This window comes from Odontesthes bonariensis, chromosome 7 (assembly GCF_027942865.1).
Source record: "Odontesthes bonariensis isolate fOdoBon6 chromosome 7, fOdoBon6.hap1, whole genome shotgun sequence".
In the NCBI taxonomy this organism is placed as follows: Eukaryota; Metazoa; Chordata; class Actinopteri; order Atheriniformes; family Atherinopsidae; genus Odontesthes; species Odontesthes bonariensis.
In genome coordinates this window covers 20,261,660-20,281,053 of record NC_134512.1, presented here as the reverse complement: position 1 = coordinate 20,281,053, position 19,394 = coordinate 20,261,660, and the positions used below count along the sequence as shown (strand labels likewise).

Sequence of the window (19,394 nt, the reverse complement as noted above, 5' to 3'; positions counted from 1 at the left end):
GCTTTGCATTGCACTTGGTGATGTATGGCTTGGATGCAGCTGCTAGGCCATGGGAACCCATTCCATGAAACTCTCTACGCACTGTTCTTGAGCTAATCTGAAGGCCACATGAAGTTTGGAGGTCTGTAGCGATTGACTCTGCAGAAAGTTGGCGACCTCTGCGCCTCAGCATGATCCCGCTCTGTTATTTTACATGGCCTACCACTTCGTGGCTGTTGTTCCCAATCACTTCCACTTTGTTTTAATACCACTGACAGCTGACTATGGAATATTTAGTTGTGAGGAAATTTCATGACTGGACTTGTTGCACAGGTGGCATCCTATCACAGTACCACGCTGGAATTACCTGAGCTCCTGAGAGCGACCCATTCTTTCACAAATGTTTGTAGAAGCAGTCTGCATGCCTAGGTGCTTGAATTTATACACCCGTGGCCATGGAAGTGATTGGAACACCTGAATTTAATTATTTGGATGGGTGAGTGAATACTTTTGGCAATATAGTGTATGTTGCCATCTGCAAAAGCAGTTGAAGCTACGACAAACAGTGAAAGTACAGCAAAAAACTAATCTCTTAAGTTTCCCAACGCTTAACATTAAAAAAGATGCAACAACCTGGATACCCCTAAATCAGGGGTCCCCAACCACCGGGTCGCGAGACATTCCAAACCGGGCCGTGAGATTGGGGGGAAAAAAAAAAATAATAATTTTTTTTTTTTTTTTAAAAAGACATGGAAATCGGGAATTCTTTCATTTCACTCGCTAGATTCTATACTTGGAAACTGCATAGATTGCATTATAGGAGGCCGATTGTGCACGTTTATTTTTTTCAATGATGACTGTCTGTCTGTCATCATATCCTAATTTGTAAAAGCATCTGCTAAATGTAATGTCTGTTGAACGTAAAGTACAAAAAAAAAAAAAAAAAACAAAAAACAAATTGCAGAACCAAACCGGTCCTTGGTACTGAAAAGGTTGAGGACCCCTGCCCTAAATATACCCCTCTTCCAACTTTTCAAAAAAGAAACAATCTTACGTACATACAGATAAGCTATGAGCAGTCTATCACACACCAAATGATGTTCAATCTTGCACAAACTAATTTCAATATGTACTACAGTTAAAATCCGGTCAATTCTTCCCATTCAGAATTTTGGAAAATACTTAAATTTGGACACTATTTAGTCAGAAGCAAGACTAAAAAGTTATTTGATTCTACTCTTCTAAAGGAAGGCGTAAATAGAGTCAACCAATTGATTTTGACCAGCTTCAAAACTGAGACAAACACCAGACAAATAGACTTTTATTAGAAAATGAGCATCAGCATCTGAATCAAAAACAAGAAACAAAAATAATCATGTTGAAATCTTTCAGAGGATGAAGACACGGAACAAAAAAATATTTAAAATAGAAACTAAAAAGTGGTACTCAAAAACATACCAATACAGAAAGAGCGTACTCAGCAGCTTTCCTCATGAAAGAAAAAGAATCTGTCCGGGGACTACTTTGACATCTCCATCTGGTTCTTCTTTGATAACTCAACAGATCTTACAAAAAGGTGTTTGGTGAAATCACATCCTTTCGACAGGTAAAAATGTCATATCCGAAGTTCAGCTTGCAAAGACTTCAGATCCTATAATAATAATAATAATAATAATAATAAAAATAAAAAAATCCTTAAACTGCCTTGCGGTGGTACTCTGGAGGGGCAACTTCATAGTCACTTGCATTGAAGAGCGATGGAGAGTTCTTTACAAGATACCTGGAACACAGCATCATTTTACTCACTTCTGCTGCAGTTTATTCACCAGAAACATAATTGAGAAATTTTCTGAATACTCACTTGAGAAAGTCTTGTAGATAACTGAGCAGCAGTGCAAGGCTCTTCTCATCCAGGGGAGTGTACGCCAGCATGGCTCCTATTCTCACTTTTTTAAACCAAAACAATGACAGACGTTTAAACACCACGTGACTTCTGATCTCAATTTCATTTGTACTCGTTTTTTTTTAGTTTTTTTTTAAAGAAATACTTCAAGTAGGTATTTCAAGTGTTTACAGCAGCGCACACGGGTCATAGTGGTAGATGAAGATGAATACAGACAAGAGGTACTTTGAAGAGGAATGCTCTGCTTTATCATTACTAACACCCATGTGCAATCCTGGCTGATACTTGGAATAATAGCTCTCCTTTAATGCACTACAGAATCATGTCGTAGCAGGTTTGAAACAAAATGTGCCTGTAATTGTGCACAAGATTTCTGTTTTTTGAACTTGAAAAGACCACGACTTTAACTCGTTGAAGCAGGAATAAATGTTTCTTTATTCTCGTTTTTTGATCTGGAACTCATACAAATCACAAGTTTAGATAGAACTGTCATGAGCCTGAAGAGGCAGCGGTGCGTTTGGGTTTGTGTCATCACAACCACACAACTCGGATTTCTTTTTTCCTTTAGTGATGGTGGAATTAAACTATTTGATAAATGATAAAATTGAATCAGACGGTTTTCAAAGGACAACAAAAGGCCCATTTGGGCATTCTTCAGTAAGGCTAGTTTCCTTATGAGGCTAGACATACTGTACTTGTTACATCAGTTTAACACATTTTATCTAAGTGTAATTTTTTTTAATATAAAACCTAAAATTTAAGTGTCCACAGCTTCAAGATTGTTAAAGATTTCCGGCAAATCTGTGCCATCTTGTGTTTTAACAAGCTTTAGTGCAGAGGTCTTCAACAGGGGGTCCGCGGAGTTACTGCAGGAGGGTCGCGAAATCTTTGGTTGATTAGACGATTTTTTAATTTTTTTTCCAAACAGTTTTTTCTCACAAATTGTGTGCAAACATGTGCCATCCACAGATGGTTTGAGGATTCATTGTCCCATCTACATGCATGTTTAAAGTTAAAATCTGTGGAAAAATCTGTGTTGTATGCAAGATGTTTGTTTATAAATGGCAGTGGCACGGCCACCCTGTACCTTGCACATGTTTAAAATAAAAACATGAATATATTAACCTGTGTATTATTTGAATAGCTTAGTATTGAATGTACAATAACAGAGTAGCTATGTTTATACACGGCACTAGGCCCTGTGGTTATCTTACCTTTTTAATTAACCAAAAACTCTTATTCATCTCGACTCTGTATCAGTGGTGACGACTGTATCCGACAAAAGTCGAGATGAAGTGCGCCAATCTGACCAGTCTTGTAGAGCAAGTCACCAAATTAGTGAATTATACACAACATTTCAATCTAGGCTTTTTGAACCGCCGGGCCTTTCTCTGTAATTTTAGAGAAAAGTAATTCTTCTAAGTCTCTCCAATAAGATAACTATTTGTCGCATTTTGGATGTGTTCCACCAGAAGGTTAGACTATTTAACATTTTGATCATTTTAAAGCAGCTTCACTGTATAAACTTTAATAATCTTTCTGCCTCTGTCTCATCTACTAGACAATTCATACAACTGTGGGAGTGCACTTTAGCACTTTGGTGAGGCAAAACATTCAAGTGGGACAGTTCGTTCTTACCAAAAAGTCTGAGTAGGTGAGGAGCGCCATAGATCTGAGACATAGACGTATCAGGGTGGTTGGCCAGGATGTCTGCGTACTGAGGCCTCTCAAATTTGTAGAGAAGTTGTGTCCCAAGCATGACGCTGAAATATTCACGGATACCAGCAACGACTTCGTTTACGGCAAACTCCCTGAGCAGCAAAGGAAGAAAATAAATAAATAAATCGGCTCTATGGTGCTGATCAACACATACAAAGATACAGAAAATCAAAACAAGCATTTCATTTTGTGGCGTTGCCCGTGTCGACTACGACACCTTTATCAAACAAAACAAGTTTTTACTTGCTATCAGAGTTTCCTCTTGATTTCTTGTAGTTTGCATAATCTTCGAGAACTGCGTCAACGTTCTTTTTGGCAGGTAGGTGGAAAAGCTGAAGACAAAAAACAAAATGAAACATCGATGTCGTGAACGTCACTGCAAATGCTGCAAAGCAAGGACACGTCGGTTTGTTACCTGTTTCTGCCGCGTAATCAGGTCCCAGTCATCAACAAGCCATGGTTTTAGCTCCTCTGGGATTTTTACTTTAACTTCCACTCGATTTATGAAGGTTTCCTCCTAAACAGACAGAAAAAAAAGCACCACGTTTATACAGGTCATGCAATCCAAAACTATTTTTGTCATAGTTTGAGCTGTCCGGAATAACAAACTCCTTAGTTTCTTTCGGTGCAGCTACAAATCAACCAGTTAAGAGGTAAACTATTACTAAAAGCAGCTTAGCAGATGTACGAACTTACGCTCTCCACAGTCGGGTCAACACGTGCCCTCTTCTTTCGTGGAGGGTGGGTTGGGTCTCCCCCTGAACTAGTCCCTTCTCCTGCTCCAGGAGCTGAACAGACATAAACTTACTTAACTTTTTGTTCTAGACAATTTCCAGCTGTAATGGTAATGATAATGGACATACAAAATCTGGACAGTCATAATACCAAAGAGCCATGTTTATGCATTTCTAACATAACCTTTGATGTAAAAACACAGCATGACATACTCACTCTTCTGTTTGTTCTTTTTGGTTTTCCTACAAAAGGAAAAGATCCATTAATAAAGGTTTAAATGATCTGAAAAGCAGTTTGACAAAATACATTATAGAGGATGAAAGAAAACCAAGGAGCTTTGACTAACACATCGTTTTTCTGCGATGCAGCAGGTATCTTCTTATTCGGCGCAGCACCCCTCATTCTTCCCTCAACATAATGATCTCTACAATTAGAAAACACAAGTTCACAGGTTACTTCAAAATTGACTCGTTTACACTAAAGCCATTTTCACACACACACACACACACACACACACACACACACACACACACACACACACACACACACACACACACACTGAAATGTTTTAGAGGTGTTCTGGGGCTGTGGCATGCAACATATCTGCAACATTCACTCTGGACTTCTTGCAGCCCCTCGTAAAAAATAAATAAATAAATAGATAAATAAATAAAAAAAACAAATAAAAAACAAACAAATAAAAAAAAAAAATTACCAAAACATCAGCGGGTGAGACGCATCGAAGGAACATGTTAGTAAATATTCTGAAGCTTTTACTGCCGCTGTGCAAGTGAGCAGGTGTGTGTGCTAATGAGAGTCTCCTCACTATTGTGGATACTTACAGGAGCATGCAATACTGTACTCATATTAGCCCCTTTCACACTGAGGAATAACCCGCGTTTAATTCGCGAATTTAGCGTGTCCGCTGTTCCTTTCACACTGACGACCCAGGCTGGCGTGTCAACTCGACTCGCCATTCGACCCGCGTCGGACCCTAGTCTTTTTGCCGAACCGAGTTTGATGTGAAAGCAATTGACGCGGGTCGGACGTGGGCGTGGCGTGACGTGAGGAGTTTAAAAGACAGAATGGACAGCTGATTCAGAACAACAGCGACAGGTGAGGACAAGTTTTACTCTGTTTTAGCCTACATCAAGTTCGAGACATTTTTGAAGATGGCCAACTGGGGAGACAAGGAGGTCCGCGAGCTCCTCAGGCTTAAAAAAAAAAAAAAAAAGTTTGGTTCCTGTTGGTTGTCAGTTGATGTCATGGGTAGGTAGGGAATTATTATTATTATTTTTTTTTTCCAGTGGCAGCGAGAATAGGTAGATTTTTTTTATTTATTTTTTATTACAGCAGCAATGGATACTCCCAGCATGTTATACACACACACACATTTCTATATGAACAAAATATGTAGTCGATACAACCTGGACCATTGGCATTGAAGACATCTCAAGCAATATTTCATAAATAAATGTAATAGTTTAGTTAAAGTGTCACTCTGGTGTTCTGCGACTCATAGCCCTGTTGTCCAACATTACTGCCTGCTTCTATTATTCTGTCTAACACAAAACAATTGAAATATTTTTTTATATATTATGTAGCCTATATATATATATTCATAAAAATGATAATGATAGTATGATATATGATAAGAAAAATATCTTATTTTTTGCAAAACATTATGGGCGTGAAAACGAAACTTAGAAAATCGGCTCGGCGCATGCGCAAAACCACAAAGTAGCAATTCTCGACAAGTAGGAGAAATCAACTGAACACCGGCTGCTGACACAAATGAACAAGTGCACTGCTTGACTTCTTCAAGGACATTTTCGAAAGATTTCCTACCCAATCTTACAATTTTGTTTGTCACGCTATTGCATGGAGAAACAATGGAGACCACGCATATATCCATCTTTCTCCCGCAACCATATAACATGTGCTACCGATCCAGTCTGCATGCAGATCTCACGTGAAGTCGTTGTTTTCACGAGAGCATGCGCTCATCCTTGTACAGGATGAAGAGGTGCTGTACAAAAACCTAATTATAGTTTGCCTAAAAAAAATGTATTTGTGTTCTTTTTTTTCTCTTCCCCAAGCTCATAAAATAATTTGGGTCGCACAAAAATTGACAGGGTCGGTCGGAAACCGGAACCAAAAAAATTTTTTTTAGGCCTCAGCCACCGAGCAGAGGGCGTTATTTACCACCGCATTTCGGGGACGGTGAAAGATGGACCTCTGCTGGAAGGGCTGGCGAGAAAGATGGGAGAGCGCGGTTTCCCACGCAGCAAGATGCAGGTGACCAACAAACTGAAAGCCATGAGGAAAAAGTTCCATGCGGTTAATGACCACAACGCCAGGAGTGCCAGAGGGCGATTTCCTCAACTTGGAGATTATAATGCTCTTGTATTCTCCGCATATGTTCTTCTGCGGCATCCCACGTTGTGACCATCCACACCCTGTAAAATAACATCTCCATGAACTGCATATACAATGGCAAAAACAAGTCCTCAAGGTGTCCCGCCATCGTTGGTTTGAAAAATTTGATGCAGACAGGTGTATTTAACCCTACCTCCGACGCATGCCTTGTGCCTACGCCCAGCATTTTATGTGTTTCGTGTGACGCTCTGCCACTAGGCAACGACCCCTTAACTCGGCTGCAGGCGACACGGGTCACCTAACACGCCAAGCTTTCACATTGCTCGACGCGGGTCGAAGTGGCAATTTGGACCCACTAAGGTAGCGGGTCTCAGTGTGAAAGGAGCTTTTGATTCAATAAGAAGCCTCATCTACTATTCTCCGCATTGTAAAGAAAACGCAGCAACTTCCACAGCACACAATTTTTGTATCTTATGCTGCCTCCTGTGTACTACTTTTCCCACAGTTCCTCCCTCACATCTGCAGTCGGGAAAGCGCCTCTCCAGCAGAAAGTCTCCCGCTGTGAAATGCTGGTGCAAAAAGCATTTGCCCACATATTCCCCTGAACAGGGGAATCCTGAACATCTCCAGTGCTCAAGTGTGAAAACGGCTTCAGTCAGTCAGTTTCCTGAAGGTTTACTGACACAGATTGCAGTGGATTTGATGGTATGGATACTTTTTAGGAAATCCAGCATTTGTGTTAATGGACTTACTGGTTTGCCCTCTGAAGCTCTTTCTGTTTCTGAAGATTACTGTCCACATACTTAAGCACTCTGCTTTCAGGAACCCATTCGTCCCAGCTGTAATAGAAAACACCAATAAAGGATTCAAGCACTTGTGAAATCTTTACAAAATAGAATATAATTCTTGATTTATCTGAGCCACAAACTTACTTCTTATTCCACCCGCTGTAATGAATAAAGTATTTGATTTGTTTGTCCTTGATATTTATCTTAACACACTGGAATGAGAAGCACGGTTACTTGTCAACAATGATCAGACACAAGGAGGAGGATCTCATAACAACCAGGCTAATTGAAGCAGCCTACCTTAGCTTCGTAGAGCAATGGCCCATGAAAACACAGCACTCTTTCACCTAGAGAGAGGTGGTTGATAAAAAGCAAGTGTTGATTAAAAGAAAGTCATTCGTATAAACTACATTACATTCACGCTAATCAGAAACAAAGCATGCATTACGCCTTAAATTCACCTTCAGACTTACGAGTGACCCAGATGCACAGGTGGGACTAACTAACTTTACTATTTGAAGTGACAATTCTAGTTTTAAAGCACCTTATTATTGCACCAAAAGTATGCATTTTTAGGTCATTGCATACATTTGACTTGCTTCAATTAGCGTGATTGAACTATCGTTACGTGTTATATGACCAATATGACTACACCAGGAAAAAAAGAGGTTAGTCGCCTTTCAGCTAACAGTTAGCTTACTAGCAACAGAAAAGTGGGCGGTGAAATCCAGCAGGAGCTAACGTTGTATCAATGAAGCTAGTGGTGTTAGCTGACAGGAGCATAACTGAAATTCAGATAGTGTACATTTTTGTTCTTAGCCTTAGATGATGTAGTACAAATACGATTGAATAAGCAACGAAAGCTGGGAACAAAAGTAATTACAACCAGTTTTATTTTCATACCAACAACAATGAAAGCTAATACCGCTAGTTGCTCCGCGGCGCCAGTGTTTATTTGGATATGCTAAGCTAACATTTTGAATCTTTGCAGTGGCCTCAGCAGTTACCGCTGCCACGGATCCAACAAATTATCAAACAAACAAGTCGTTACCTTCTTGAAATTTAGGTTTCGGGTCCTGTTTCGGCGCCATTCACGGATTAAACTATCGAAATATGGGAAAAATCGCCAGCTCCCATTCCAGACCGTTACGACGCCGCTCTCTACTAACGTCATACTCTACGTAGTGACGTTTAAGTATTACGTGCGTTCAAGTTCTCTATCTGCCAGTGAAACAACTTCAGTCTATTCAGAGCGTGAGTACACATAGACATATGTATATATACAACTATATGTAGTAAATACAACTACATTGTAATTTATAATTATTGTTAATTATTATTATTTTAAATAATCCATTGTATAAAGCTTTCTTCCATCAAAGATATGAGGTGGGAACTTCTGGTTTAGTAAAGATGAATTACCTACATGTGAAACATTAAGCAAATATCCATCCATCCATTATCTATACCGCTGAATCCGTCGGTCGGGTCGCGGGGGGGCTGGAGCCTATCCCAGCAGTCAATGGGCGAGAGGCGGGGTACACCCTGGACAGGCCGCCAGTCCATCACAGGGCCACACAGAGACAAACGAGACAAACAACCACACACACACACTCCTAAGGACAATTTAGAGATGCCAATTAACCTAACATGCATGATTTTTTGGACAGTGGGAGGAAGCCGGAGTACCCAGAGAGAACCCACGCATACACGGGGAGAACATGCAAACTCCACACACATTAAGCAAATATATTTCTGCAAATGAATGTGTCAAAATGAACTTCAAACTCTTGATTCTTACTGCAAATGTTCATATACTGGTTCTATTTCACTTTGTAACAACTACCCATCATCAGTCCTGAAGCAGCCATGTTATTTGACCCATAGACTGTGTGTATACATACAGTTACTGAGAGGACTTATGTGCAAAAACTGGATTCGTCGGACTGTATAAAGTCAGAATGGACCTACAGTATGATATGGGACCTGTTTTGTTAATCATGGTCATCTGATGCACACATACCTTAAAGACTAATAAGGGGAAGAACAATTATTTGAGAAATACAGAAGTCACAAGCCATTAATTAGTTTTTCTATAAAAGTTTGTTTTGTTTATAAATTTTATACCTGCATAATGTTCTAAATGCTGTTTCACGGCATCAGTTCACGACCAAGAATATTATAAAAAAAATGCTGAGTGGTGGATATTCAGGTATCCTTTGGCACAAAATTGTGTCTCTTGGCTTTTTATCTGTCAGTTTTCTGTTTCTGATATAATTCTCATGTATTTACAAGTGAAACGCACTTTTTGCTTCTCAGCATTTCTGTGATCGCTTTAGTCAATACATGCTTTAAGAAATTACACAAATGCATGAGGAATTTGAGAAATTCTGTGTTGTGCTTTGTCACAGATTTAAATGCACAGAGAAGTGGACTCTTGGTTGACTGGCCGAAAACTATCTAGAAACTATCTTAATACATTTTGAAGTAGTTTGATTTTCATCCAATATACCAAAGATTCAAAGGGTCGATAATTTTTAAAGGAACGAATTTGATGCTTTTCTTTGCAAGAACTTTCATCATATGAGTTCGGGGCAGCTCACAGCACAAAATGAGCACTGTGATGGCGTCACGTAGACTCTTGTCTCAATCTCTGCAAAACGTTCAAGTAAATGAGAAAATATTCAGCAGATACATCCAAAATTGAAACATTTGTTTCTGTCTGCTTGGTAATGTGGCTCCGCCTCCATCAGTTTGAATGAAATACTCCTATGTTAATAAACATGTAATCATTTTGAGCCATAAAATATCTATTAAAGCGTCACAGTGCTTAGTTAGTGATCACTGCGATGCCACATTTTACACGCTAAACATACATTTATTCAAATAACTCTTTCATTGCATTACTTTTAATTAAGCCAATCAATTAGCCGTCAATTAGCACAGTAGACCTTGTAGCTGTTCAAAATGATCAAAGCTTCTATTGAGTTATTGACATCATCCAATAGCAAAAGAGACAGAAACTGAAAAGGTTACAATGCATGTCAAGCAACAGTGACATCTTTAAATATCTTCAATTATATTATTATAAAAGAAATATCACATACGATGACAGCAATGCATATTCACGGATCAAACAACTGTTGAAAACATATATGATAATAAATAATTCTAATTGTGAGCACAAGTTCAAAAAAAGAGAGTGAGAGAGAGAGAACGGAGGGGAGGCATCCGTGATAATTTCAATAATTTTCAAACCTCTGGGCCAAAATGAGTGTTGTGATTCACTCAAAGACTAAGCTATCACAGTTATATTAAAGGCTTTTGCAAACACATTTAACACCCCCCAAAAAAGGGCTCGGCATTCTGTAGCCTCACAGCGGCGCTCTTGAACAGGTGAGCTTTCAGGTAACTGGCAAACACGCAGAGCTGGAAACTGTTCTAAATGTGAACTGTAACGTCCACACATACCTTATTTATGTATATATCTATTTAGGGGGGGGGGGGGGGAAAGCAAGTGCTACAATAAAACAATAAATTGAAATGTAATGAATCCACTTAAACTCAGTGAACTGTTGTAGCTTTTACATTAAGAATGAACTTCAAATAGACCGAACGAGCCTCGTGTTGAAAGATTTGTCAGCTGGTCACTTCTTTGTAGTTTTCTGCGTTCATTTTAAGAGTAATACACAAAGGAACAGCTTAACTTTAAAAAATAAGTTTTAATTTAACTCGTGTGTATAGAGTATATGAAAGGTCTGATTCTGGGTGTTTGCTGAACCTTCATTCTCAAACTGAAAAGGCCTGTTCCTAACAATACTGACTTACTCCAAATTTCTAGGTACTTTACGCACACTCTTATCTTAGCAATAAAATATTGTTCATATTTGATTTGCCTAAAAGAAGCAAGGAGAGAAAAGGTGGAGTTATGACAACAGGAGGATCTCACATTTGCTTTCGCATTTCTAGTGGCAACAGTTCCCAGATGCTTCTGGGAATGCTTCTTTTGAAAACAGCACAAATCGAACATAACTTACATTATAAATAATTCCTTAAAAATAGCAACCACAGCATGAAAGTCTTAAGAGAACATAAAACTACAGTGATGGCAAAAATGGCCTGATCCTGACACCATTTAGAAAATAAAGAAAGTGTCCCACATCTTCTTGTGTTGCTGTGGGCTGCTTTTTGTTTATCTCTAACAATGCCCATTTTCTTTAGATTCTACATATGCTCCAGAAGTCGTATCCTCATTTGGGTCCTGTGCATGTATGCTGTAATAATGCCGTCGATGTTAAATATTGAAACAAAAACTGTAAAAACCAGGTACAAAAGCTACAATATAATCAAAGGACCACATGAAGAGGTGTGAAAAAGTCTTCAGTATTCACAGAAAAATATCAACTGAAGTAACTCACCGGACAGGAAGCGTCCTAAGTTTATATACATATAAGTAAAATTGAAAATAGATTTTCCTCTCTGTACATAGCGCTGTATTCTTTCATTTTCCTTTTCATTATTTACAAATAACTCCTGTTTGAGGTCTCCCATGTCCTTCAGTTCTGTGGGGTTTAGTCAAGAGAGATAACGTCAGATATGGAGCCATAAATGGCGGCGGCTGCTGCTGCAGCTTCCACCGAGGACCTCGACAATCCTGAAATGGAGTGGCTGTCTCTGTCTTTTTCACGATCCCGCAGGCTGCTGGAAGACACCAAACTGCTGGTACTTCCACTGTTGCTGCCTCCGTTGGTGGCTGCCAGCGTGCTGCTCCCGGGGGTGCCCGGCTGCTCCCGTAACATTTGAGATGAGCTGTAGGGGAGGAAACGGTTGAGGAGCAGGTCGTGATCCTCTGGGGCGGAGGCTGATGCGGCTGCTGCAGCAGCCATCACCATGTTGTAATGCTAATGGCACAGAAAGAAGAGTACCTATTAGTACTGCCAAGCAGTCTGTACAGCAGTAAGATGCAGACCATTAGCATTGCGCTGAAGCTCAGTGGACAGTCGCAAAACATCTTTGACATTAAAATGCAAGAATATGCACCGTCAAACAGATGTGTGTCCATGAATCATAGAGCAGCAGTGCTGAAAAGGCAATAAAGTGCATCGTATTTTTGAAAGTCATAAAAGTCATAGTGGCAAGTAAACTGGTGTGTTTGGAAAACTACTTAAAAAAAAACTAAACTAAACAGGGTGTTAGTTTTTATTAGTAATTAGTTCTATTTAGTCAGAAGAAGAATTTCCAAGCTTTTTTTTACATCTAAATTATCATCTGTGACAAGAAAGGAGTGTGTCAGTGAGGTCAGAAATATTCATCGAACCGCGACTGACTTCTTTGTATTGGACTTCAACAAAAATTCAACATTAAATACCATTAAGAGTTCCATGCCTAAAGCAAGAAAAAAAAATAAAATAAAGTAAAACTTCATATTAAATAAGGAAGATATGAAGAAGACAAATTAAAGGTGTTTATTACAGGGCATGACCATGACAAGCTTATTTTCTTTGTGAATAAATTTTGACAGAACTAGAGAAAATAATACAAAGAATAGGATCACAGATGTCAGAGTAACTGTACCTGATTGTCGCCTTGAAGGAAGGAGAAGAAATTTAGATCTGCAAAGAGAGGAAGAAGACTTTAAATTAAATCACAATTACAGTTGATGAAGCAAAATGAGTTCAAAGGTACGTTTTTCCATCAGTTGGTAAAGATTGTACATAAGTCAAGGCAACCAGCAGGTCTACCTGGCAAATCACTTGTGTGATAATAGTGGCGGTAGTCCTGGATAAGAGGCGGAGGGGGGGGAATGTAACTGGTCTCCACAGGGGGCATGCTGGGAGCCCTGGCCACGGGTGAGGCTTGGCCGTGCAGGTTCAGTACTCTGAGAGACAACAACAGCACATGAGGTCAGGGACAAAAGAGACAACCTCACAGAAAGGAGCATATTTATCCCAACAACAAAACTTTTTACAGCCATCGTATTTCTTCATTTGTGGGTTTGAGGCTTACCCCTTGTTTGGAGGCGGAGAGACGGGTGACAGCGATGGACAGACCCTTTTCGGAGGCGGCTCATCATCTTGCTCGTCTTCTGAGGAGCTATCCAGTGTTAGATCTATCACATCGACTTTGTTGTTGTTGTCATAAGATGATCCCCGTTTATGCTCATACGAATCTGTTCTAGATGAATCTATAAAGAAACAGAAAACTCACACTGTTCCCACTGAATATCAAACTCTGAGATTCTGAAGTCTACGGCCTACTTACCGCTGTCTATGCCATTGTAGGAAGCAGACACCTCCTGCACCTCCTTCTTTGACCTCATGGGGGCCCAATTTCCATCTTCGTTGAACTGGATTTCATCACAGTCAGAGCAGCTATTCAAGATCTCCATGAACAATCTGAAAATAACATACAAATTCAACAACATTTACAGAGAACATCAGTACTCGTTAACATAGTGGCTGATTAAAGCTAATTTTTAAATGTGACCGGAGATAGAAACTACCTCAAAAAATACAATTCATTTGATAAGAAACATCAAATATATCTACAGTTGCATTTTGAAACCAAACAATCATAAATTAAGTGCATTACTCACCCATCGATAATCAGGTGCTCGTACGGGGCCTTCTTGTCACAGACCGGACACACCCAGGTCGGCTTCTTCTCATTCATTTGGATATAAAGTGTAGCATCGAAGCACTGAAGGTGTGAGCAAGTCAACGCTCGGCAGGGGATAGTCAGCCTCATCTTTCCAAGCTGTAACACACACACACACACACACACACACACACACACACACACACAAAAAAAAAACCATTCAACTTATTAAGACTACATCAAATAAAAATCAATTATATGGCAGAATGCAGCAGAGCTCATTGAAAGCAAAGTCCTCTACTACCAAACTACCTGCGCTTTATGTTGTTCTTTTACCAACTTAAAACTCTGCATGTCAAAAGAATTGAAAATTAATTTTTTTATTGATCGGCTAGTAGGCTAACTGACTTCTCACAGCTACAAACTGAGCAGAATAGTGGGAAATACTATTTACAGGACAAAGGAGAGAGACTCGTAGGCTGGTGGTCGCAATCTCACTCTCTGGATCAGCTGTCAATTTCTCCTTGACTGTAAGACGAAAGAAGAAGAAAAACAGGTTAAACACAAGTGATAAAACTTTCTACTAAACGTGTTGATTTCCTGAGCAGGATCGCATTACTTTGGATGAGTGTAGATGTCTATGTACAATAAACAAAGCAAAATCAAGATGAAAGACAATGTAAGAACTGAGTCCATAGCTGCAGTCAAACAGCATATTTTTATAAGAAAGGAGCAAAGCAATCCTTAGACATCTAAGGAACTGAGACTTTTTCAAAATTCACTTCCTTTTTTAGCTTTAAGTTTAGTTCCTTTAACCTCCACTTAGCTGCCGTGATCAGACGATATGTGATCAAACGATACATAAAAATCTGAAAGAGCAACGATAAAAGATAAGCTAGAATGGGTGATGACTTCAATTTCCTTCTCACAGGTAGTGGCAAAACAAGATCTACGAATCAATACCAAAATCAGTAAAAGGGGGTGACTTACTCAGAGCTCTTGAGTGGTCAGGGTTCCTGATTCCTTTGGCCCGTAGCCTTTGCAACAACACTGCAGATGACTGCTGTCGTACTAAATACACTGCCATGGAAAAACTCTGAACATGGAGGAAGAAACAGGCACATCATGTTGATAACTCATATCATGTTAAATGCCCCCCCCCCCCCCCCCCCCCTAAATATTCTGATGCAATGGTCGTACCCTCCCGATTTCTGAGGTCCAGGACACCACGATTGTGTTGGGAACAGTGGTGGACAGTCGAACAAGAGATGTTATGTTAATAGGGCGACTGGGCCTCTTTGGTTCAACTCCATTTTTAGTGGGAGGAAGATATCCCTGCAGACAACACAACAAAAAAAAAAAAAATCGGTAACTTAGTTTTTCGGTTACAAAAAGGATAAAACGCTGTGAATTGACAAGACGAGGAGATAAAGTGGACTTACTGGGAGATTACAGGGCTTGCCGTTCACCTTCACACACAGATTGGGAGGGAAATGGTCCTCCTGTGGACAGCTCGTCTCTGATAAGCAAAATCTGAAAACAAAGGAAATGAATTACACACACACGGCATCTACAATTTTCGTCAGACAAATGTCAAAAGCAATTTGTTTCTGTAAGGTTACCACACTTTCACAGTAAGGTTGGCTTGCTTATTTTACCATTTCAGTTGTGTCAAGTACAGCCATCTCCATCTATGATATAGGAGAGCATTTCTTAAAGGATGTCATTCATTACTTTTTATATTATAAAGTATTTTTCTCTTGTAAAAGCTTACCTCGTTGACTGATCTATGTAAGGTGTGATATTGTTTTGAATTTAGACTCAGCTCATATTGTACTTTGACTGTGCCCCTCAGTTAGCAAAGAACGTGTCCAAACTTTGCCTAAATTGAAGGAAAAAGAGCCCAAGCCAAACAGAAACAACCAGGCATCCGTATCATTTGCTCTACATTTCAGAGCCTGACCTTGAGTAATTCATCTCTAATAATCTGAGATATGAGCTAAAGAGGGTCAATTTTTTGTTAAAATGTGTACTAGTGTGTACGTTAAAAACTCAGGCTTTGAACCTAACTTTGAACCTAAAGTAGTACTGATAGAAAGAGTCTAAATACACATTTTTTTTTATAAATATGCAGGTATTAGGCTAGTTGAAAAGCCAGAAATGACAAGTAAATGTATGCAGAAGTGAAGTGATGTTTCTATTTCTGGCTGCTTCAAAAGGAGAAGCTAAAAACAGGTGCACGTTTCACTTGAAAGTAAACACAATCAGAACTGATCCCCAAAAGAAACATGTTATACATACCTTAACTGGACTTGAACAGCAAAGTCACATTTGGTCCCAGATATGTCCCTGAAAATATAAGTGAAATCAGGTCAGACTAGTCAGAACAGTTCAACACATACTTTTATATCAATTTAATGTGCTCTTAGTGTGAGATAAGCAGCAAACTGTAAAAGGCTGTGACAGGGACATTTCTGTCAAAGTGTATGTTCTTTCTTTCTCTTTTAAAGTGTCTGAAAGCTGACGACAGTATGAAACATGCAGCTTTCTCACTTACATGGAGCTGCTGATCTGTTGAACCTGCTGTGGTGTTAACGCAAAGGCATAACATGCTTCCTGGAACCGCTGACTGTTGTCTGAAGCTTTAAAAAAACAAAAACAAAAAAAAAAAACAGAAAGTGAGCTAGGGACCTATAGAAATTACTAAGCACTAGTGTCACAATTCTTCACTGGTATGTGCGAGTGGAGGAAATGTTATCGCTACATACACAGCTGCACTCACCCAAGCTGGTTGGCTTAATGAGCTCATCCAGCACATCGTAGAACGGCAATCTCTGGAGCTTGACATCAGGGTGTACAGGGTGCAGGGTGGAGGAGAGGTGAGGCAGACTTATCTCGTGCTTCGGTCCGAGTAGAGAAACGGGCAGCAGCGGCGACGGAGAACCTTGGCTGTCAAATCCCAGTTGGGCGAGGCCAGACGGCAAGCTGGATGCAGAATGGACACCAGGCAGAGCTAAGTCCACAGGTGAAACCATTTTGGTCGGGAAGCGCCGTCTGTAGAGCTCTTTGATCTTCATTTGCACAGCAGGACTGCATCCAGCCTTGAGTAGGTGAAGAGCTTTGGTCAAAAGTTCATGTTTGCGCCCGTGCTTATTCCGCCCTGCATAGCCCAACAACACTTGGAGCTCTGAAACTCGAAGGCTCATTACCATTTGCTGGTGAAAAACGAAGAGTGGGGAAAAAAGTTCTAAAACAATTTGTAAAACACATTTTCCCAATCCACTATTAATAAGAATGTACTCTTTTCTCATTTTAACATTGGATTTTATTTCTAAAGCTCTTCTGCTTCATTTTCTGAACATCAGAATGCTTTACTCGCTGCCATGTGTTCCTCACTCACAACATTTTCATTTCTGACCTACAGCACAATACCATAGACCTGTTCTTGTCACAGTGTCGGAGTTGCTGCTGAAAGGTTTAATGTTTGGCAAAGTAACTTGTGATAATCAACATTCCTTATATATAAAAAATAGACTAAGCTTGCAAAAAGAACACGTCAAAGCAATGAATTATCATCGTATCAAGACTTCCTGTGTGTTGACAGCAAAATAAGAAATATACTACAGTGTAATGAAGTAATATAATAAACATGCCTTGTACACGATCAATGATTCAAATAAACACCTCTGTGGCTCAAGGGGAATGAAGAATTCATCTGTTCAGTTTCAGAGACGAGGAGGGTTTCTTGTCATTTCTCATTGTTATGTTATCCTACACAAAGACTTGTGTTCTAATAGGTCACTAGATGTAGAAATATCCTTACGTGTGGAACAGGTTACTATATCAATAAGGGCAATGGGTTTCCATACATAAATCACCTGCCAGCATTGCAAAAAAAAAAACTTAAAATATGAAGCCCATATGCACATGTCTCGGTAATTCACATGAACATAGGTAAACAGTGAAAGGTAAAACTTTCACGAATAGTAAACATCCTTGTGTTACATATATAACAGTAAAAATGAAGCTGGGCATACAAGACAAGTGTTCACCATCGTAAATAGGTGATCTAAACTCCTGTGATCGCACATACAAAAAAAAAAAAAAAAACACTAAAAGAACACAAATCACAAATCAGCCTGACATAGCTGCTGCAAGACGGCACTATCAGTTATGTAGATATTAAATTAGTTGTTGTAAGGTTCAGAATTAATTATAAGACCACACCATTATAATGTGCGTGATCTGCGTCGGTTAACGTTTAACAGTATCAGCATAGAAAAGGAACAAGGGAAACTAAGTATATTTAGTTAGCCTACAGTAGCTGCCATAGCCTGTGTGATGCTAAAGCAATATGACTGAATCAAAAGGAAATGTTGCACTTTTTTAACAAATATAACTCACGCTCGTTAAATTACAAGGAACATTACTGTAGATAATGATTATATTTTTTAAGATTAGAATCACGTCTGAGAAGAAACGGTAATGCAAGATAACCTGCGCTTGGCTTCCAGGGAATAGACACAGCCCATTTTTAACAGAAACTGCCTTTGTAATGACGACTTATTCACAATGTAAAATAGTTGGCACAACGGTACAGTTGTGTTGAAAACGATGGAAGGGCTGTGGGTTTCATTCTTAGTAAAAGCTGTACCTGGCCTAATGTGCAGGTGAACCGCAAAGAGATCCTAACGGAACGTCGGCAACAATAACAAAGCTAATGCTAACGAGCTAGCCAGGCAGCTAACTGTTTGTCTGCTCTCTTCTGGCCAACTGTTTTATTGTTACATGTTTTGATAACTACACTCCTCAGGTCTCCATTGTCAAATAACAATAGTGATATGAGCTGAAAGGCAAATCTCAGAGTGTGAAACGTCTATTTATCAAGCTACTGTAGGGACTCGCTTTACCTTCAGTTCCGCACTTTCCGCCATCTTGTTACACTGGGTGCGCAGGCGCAAAACAGTTACCCTCAAGGGACGGAGTACTTTTGCAAAACTCCATCGCCAGCCCCCCCTTCTTTGCACCAGGGGGCGCTGCTGCACCACACATAACCATCACCGGACCCTCAAAGGGTAAGCCTGAGGACGGAGCTCAAACCCTGCTCGTTTGTTGCGTTTAGTTAATCTGAATGTACACAAAAACAAATTTCGGATCAGACAGACCTCTCGAGAAAGCTCAAAAAGTCAATTTTATTTCTCTTTAGTTTTTTTTTAAATTCTGAATTTTGACTGAAATATTGATTGGTTTGACCTATTTGGCATACATTGAATGACCAAGAAATGTTATAAAGT

The 19,394-nt window shown here is 39.6% G+C and overlaps 2 protein-coding genes across 3 annotated transcripts; both read right to left on the bottom strand.

The window, feature by feature from the left end:
- Positions 1–1,282: 1,282 nt before the first annotated feature.
- Positions 1,283–8,683, bottom strand: morf4l1 (mortality factor 4 like 1). Its single transcript, XM_075469958.1, has 12 exons — positions 8,555–8,683; positions 7,804–7,850; positions 7,648–7,715; positions 7,468–7,554; positions 4,683–4,760; positions 4,553–4,578; positions 4,298–4,389; positions 4,017–4,118; positions 3,845–3,933; positions 3,521–3,693; positions 1,841–1,925; positions 1,283–1,759 (listed from the first exon to the last, which is right to left on the bottom strand). Exons 1-12 carry the CDS (start codon positions 8,592–8,594, stop codon positions 1,675–1,677), a joined length of 972 nt encoding a protein of 323 aa, XP_075326073.1. The 5' UTR covers positions 8,595–8,683; the 3' UTR covers positions 1,283–1,674.
- Positions 8,684–10,455: 1,772 nt separating this feature from the next.
- Positions 10,456–19,047, bottom strand: pias1b (protein inhibitor of activated STAT, 1b). 2 transcript variants are annotated; one of them, XM_075469956.1, is made up of 14 exons: positions 19,011–19,047; positions 16,883–17,315; positions 16,658–16,742; positions 16,402–16,449; positions 15,543–15,633; positions 15,301–15,435; positions 15,091–15,196; positions 14,555–14,628; positions 14,099–14,259; positions 13,765–13,898; positions 13,510–13,687; positions 13,245–13,381; positions 13,078–13,115; positions 10,456–12,404 (listed from the first exon to the last, which is right to left on the bottom strand). In XM_075469956.1, exons 1-14 carry the CDS (start codon positions 19,032–19,034, stop codon positions 12,075–12,077), a joined length of 1,974 nt encoding a protein of 657 aa, XP_075326071.1. In that variant the 5' UTR covers positions 19,035–19,047; the 3' UTR covers positions 10,456–12,074. The 2 variants fall into 2 exon arrangements, with proteins under 2 accessions (XP_075326071.1, XP_075326072.1); XM_075469957.1 differs by having other exon boundaries at positions 16,883–17,201; positions 19,011–19,040.
- Between the last annotated feature and the right edge of the window lie 347 nt (positions 19,048–19,394).

Bases quoted from the DNA above. Each gene is read 5' to 3' on its own strand.
- morf4l1 (XM_075469958.1), bottom strand. From the start codon at position 8,594: ATGGCGCCGAAACAGGACCCGAAACCTAAATTTCAAGAAG. The intron at 4,390-4,552 runs GTGAGTATGTCA...ATGTCTGTTCAG, and splicing joins CAAAAAGAACAAACAGAAGA to CTCCTGGAGCAGGAGAAGGG. The intron at 1,760-1,840 runs GTGAGTATTCAG...GCTGTGTTCCAG, and splicing joins TATCTACAAGACTTTCTCAA to GTATCTTGTAAAGAACTCTC.
- pias1b (XM_075469956.1), bottom strand. From the start codon at position 19,034: ATGGCGGAAAGTGCGGAACTGAAG. The intron at 15,197-15,300 runs GTACGACCATTG...CTCCATGTTCAG, and splicing joins GGACCTCAGAAATCGGGAGG to AGTTTTTCCATGGCAGTGTA. The intron at 13,382-13,509 runs GTAAGCCTCAAA...GTTGTCTCTCAG, and splicing joins TCTCCGCCTCCAAACAAGGG to AGTACTGAACCTGCACGGCC.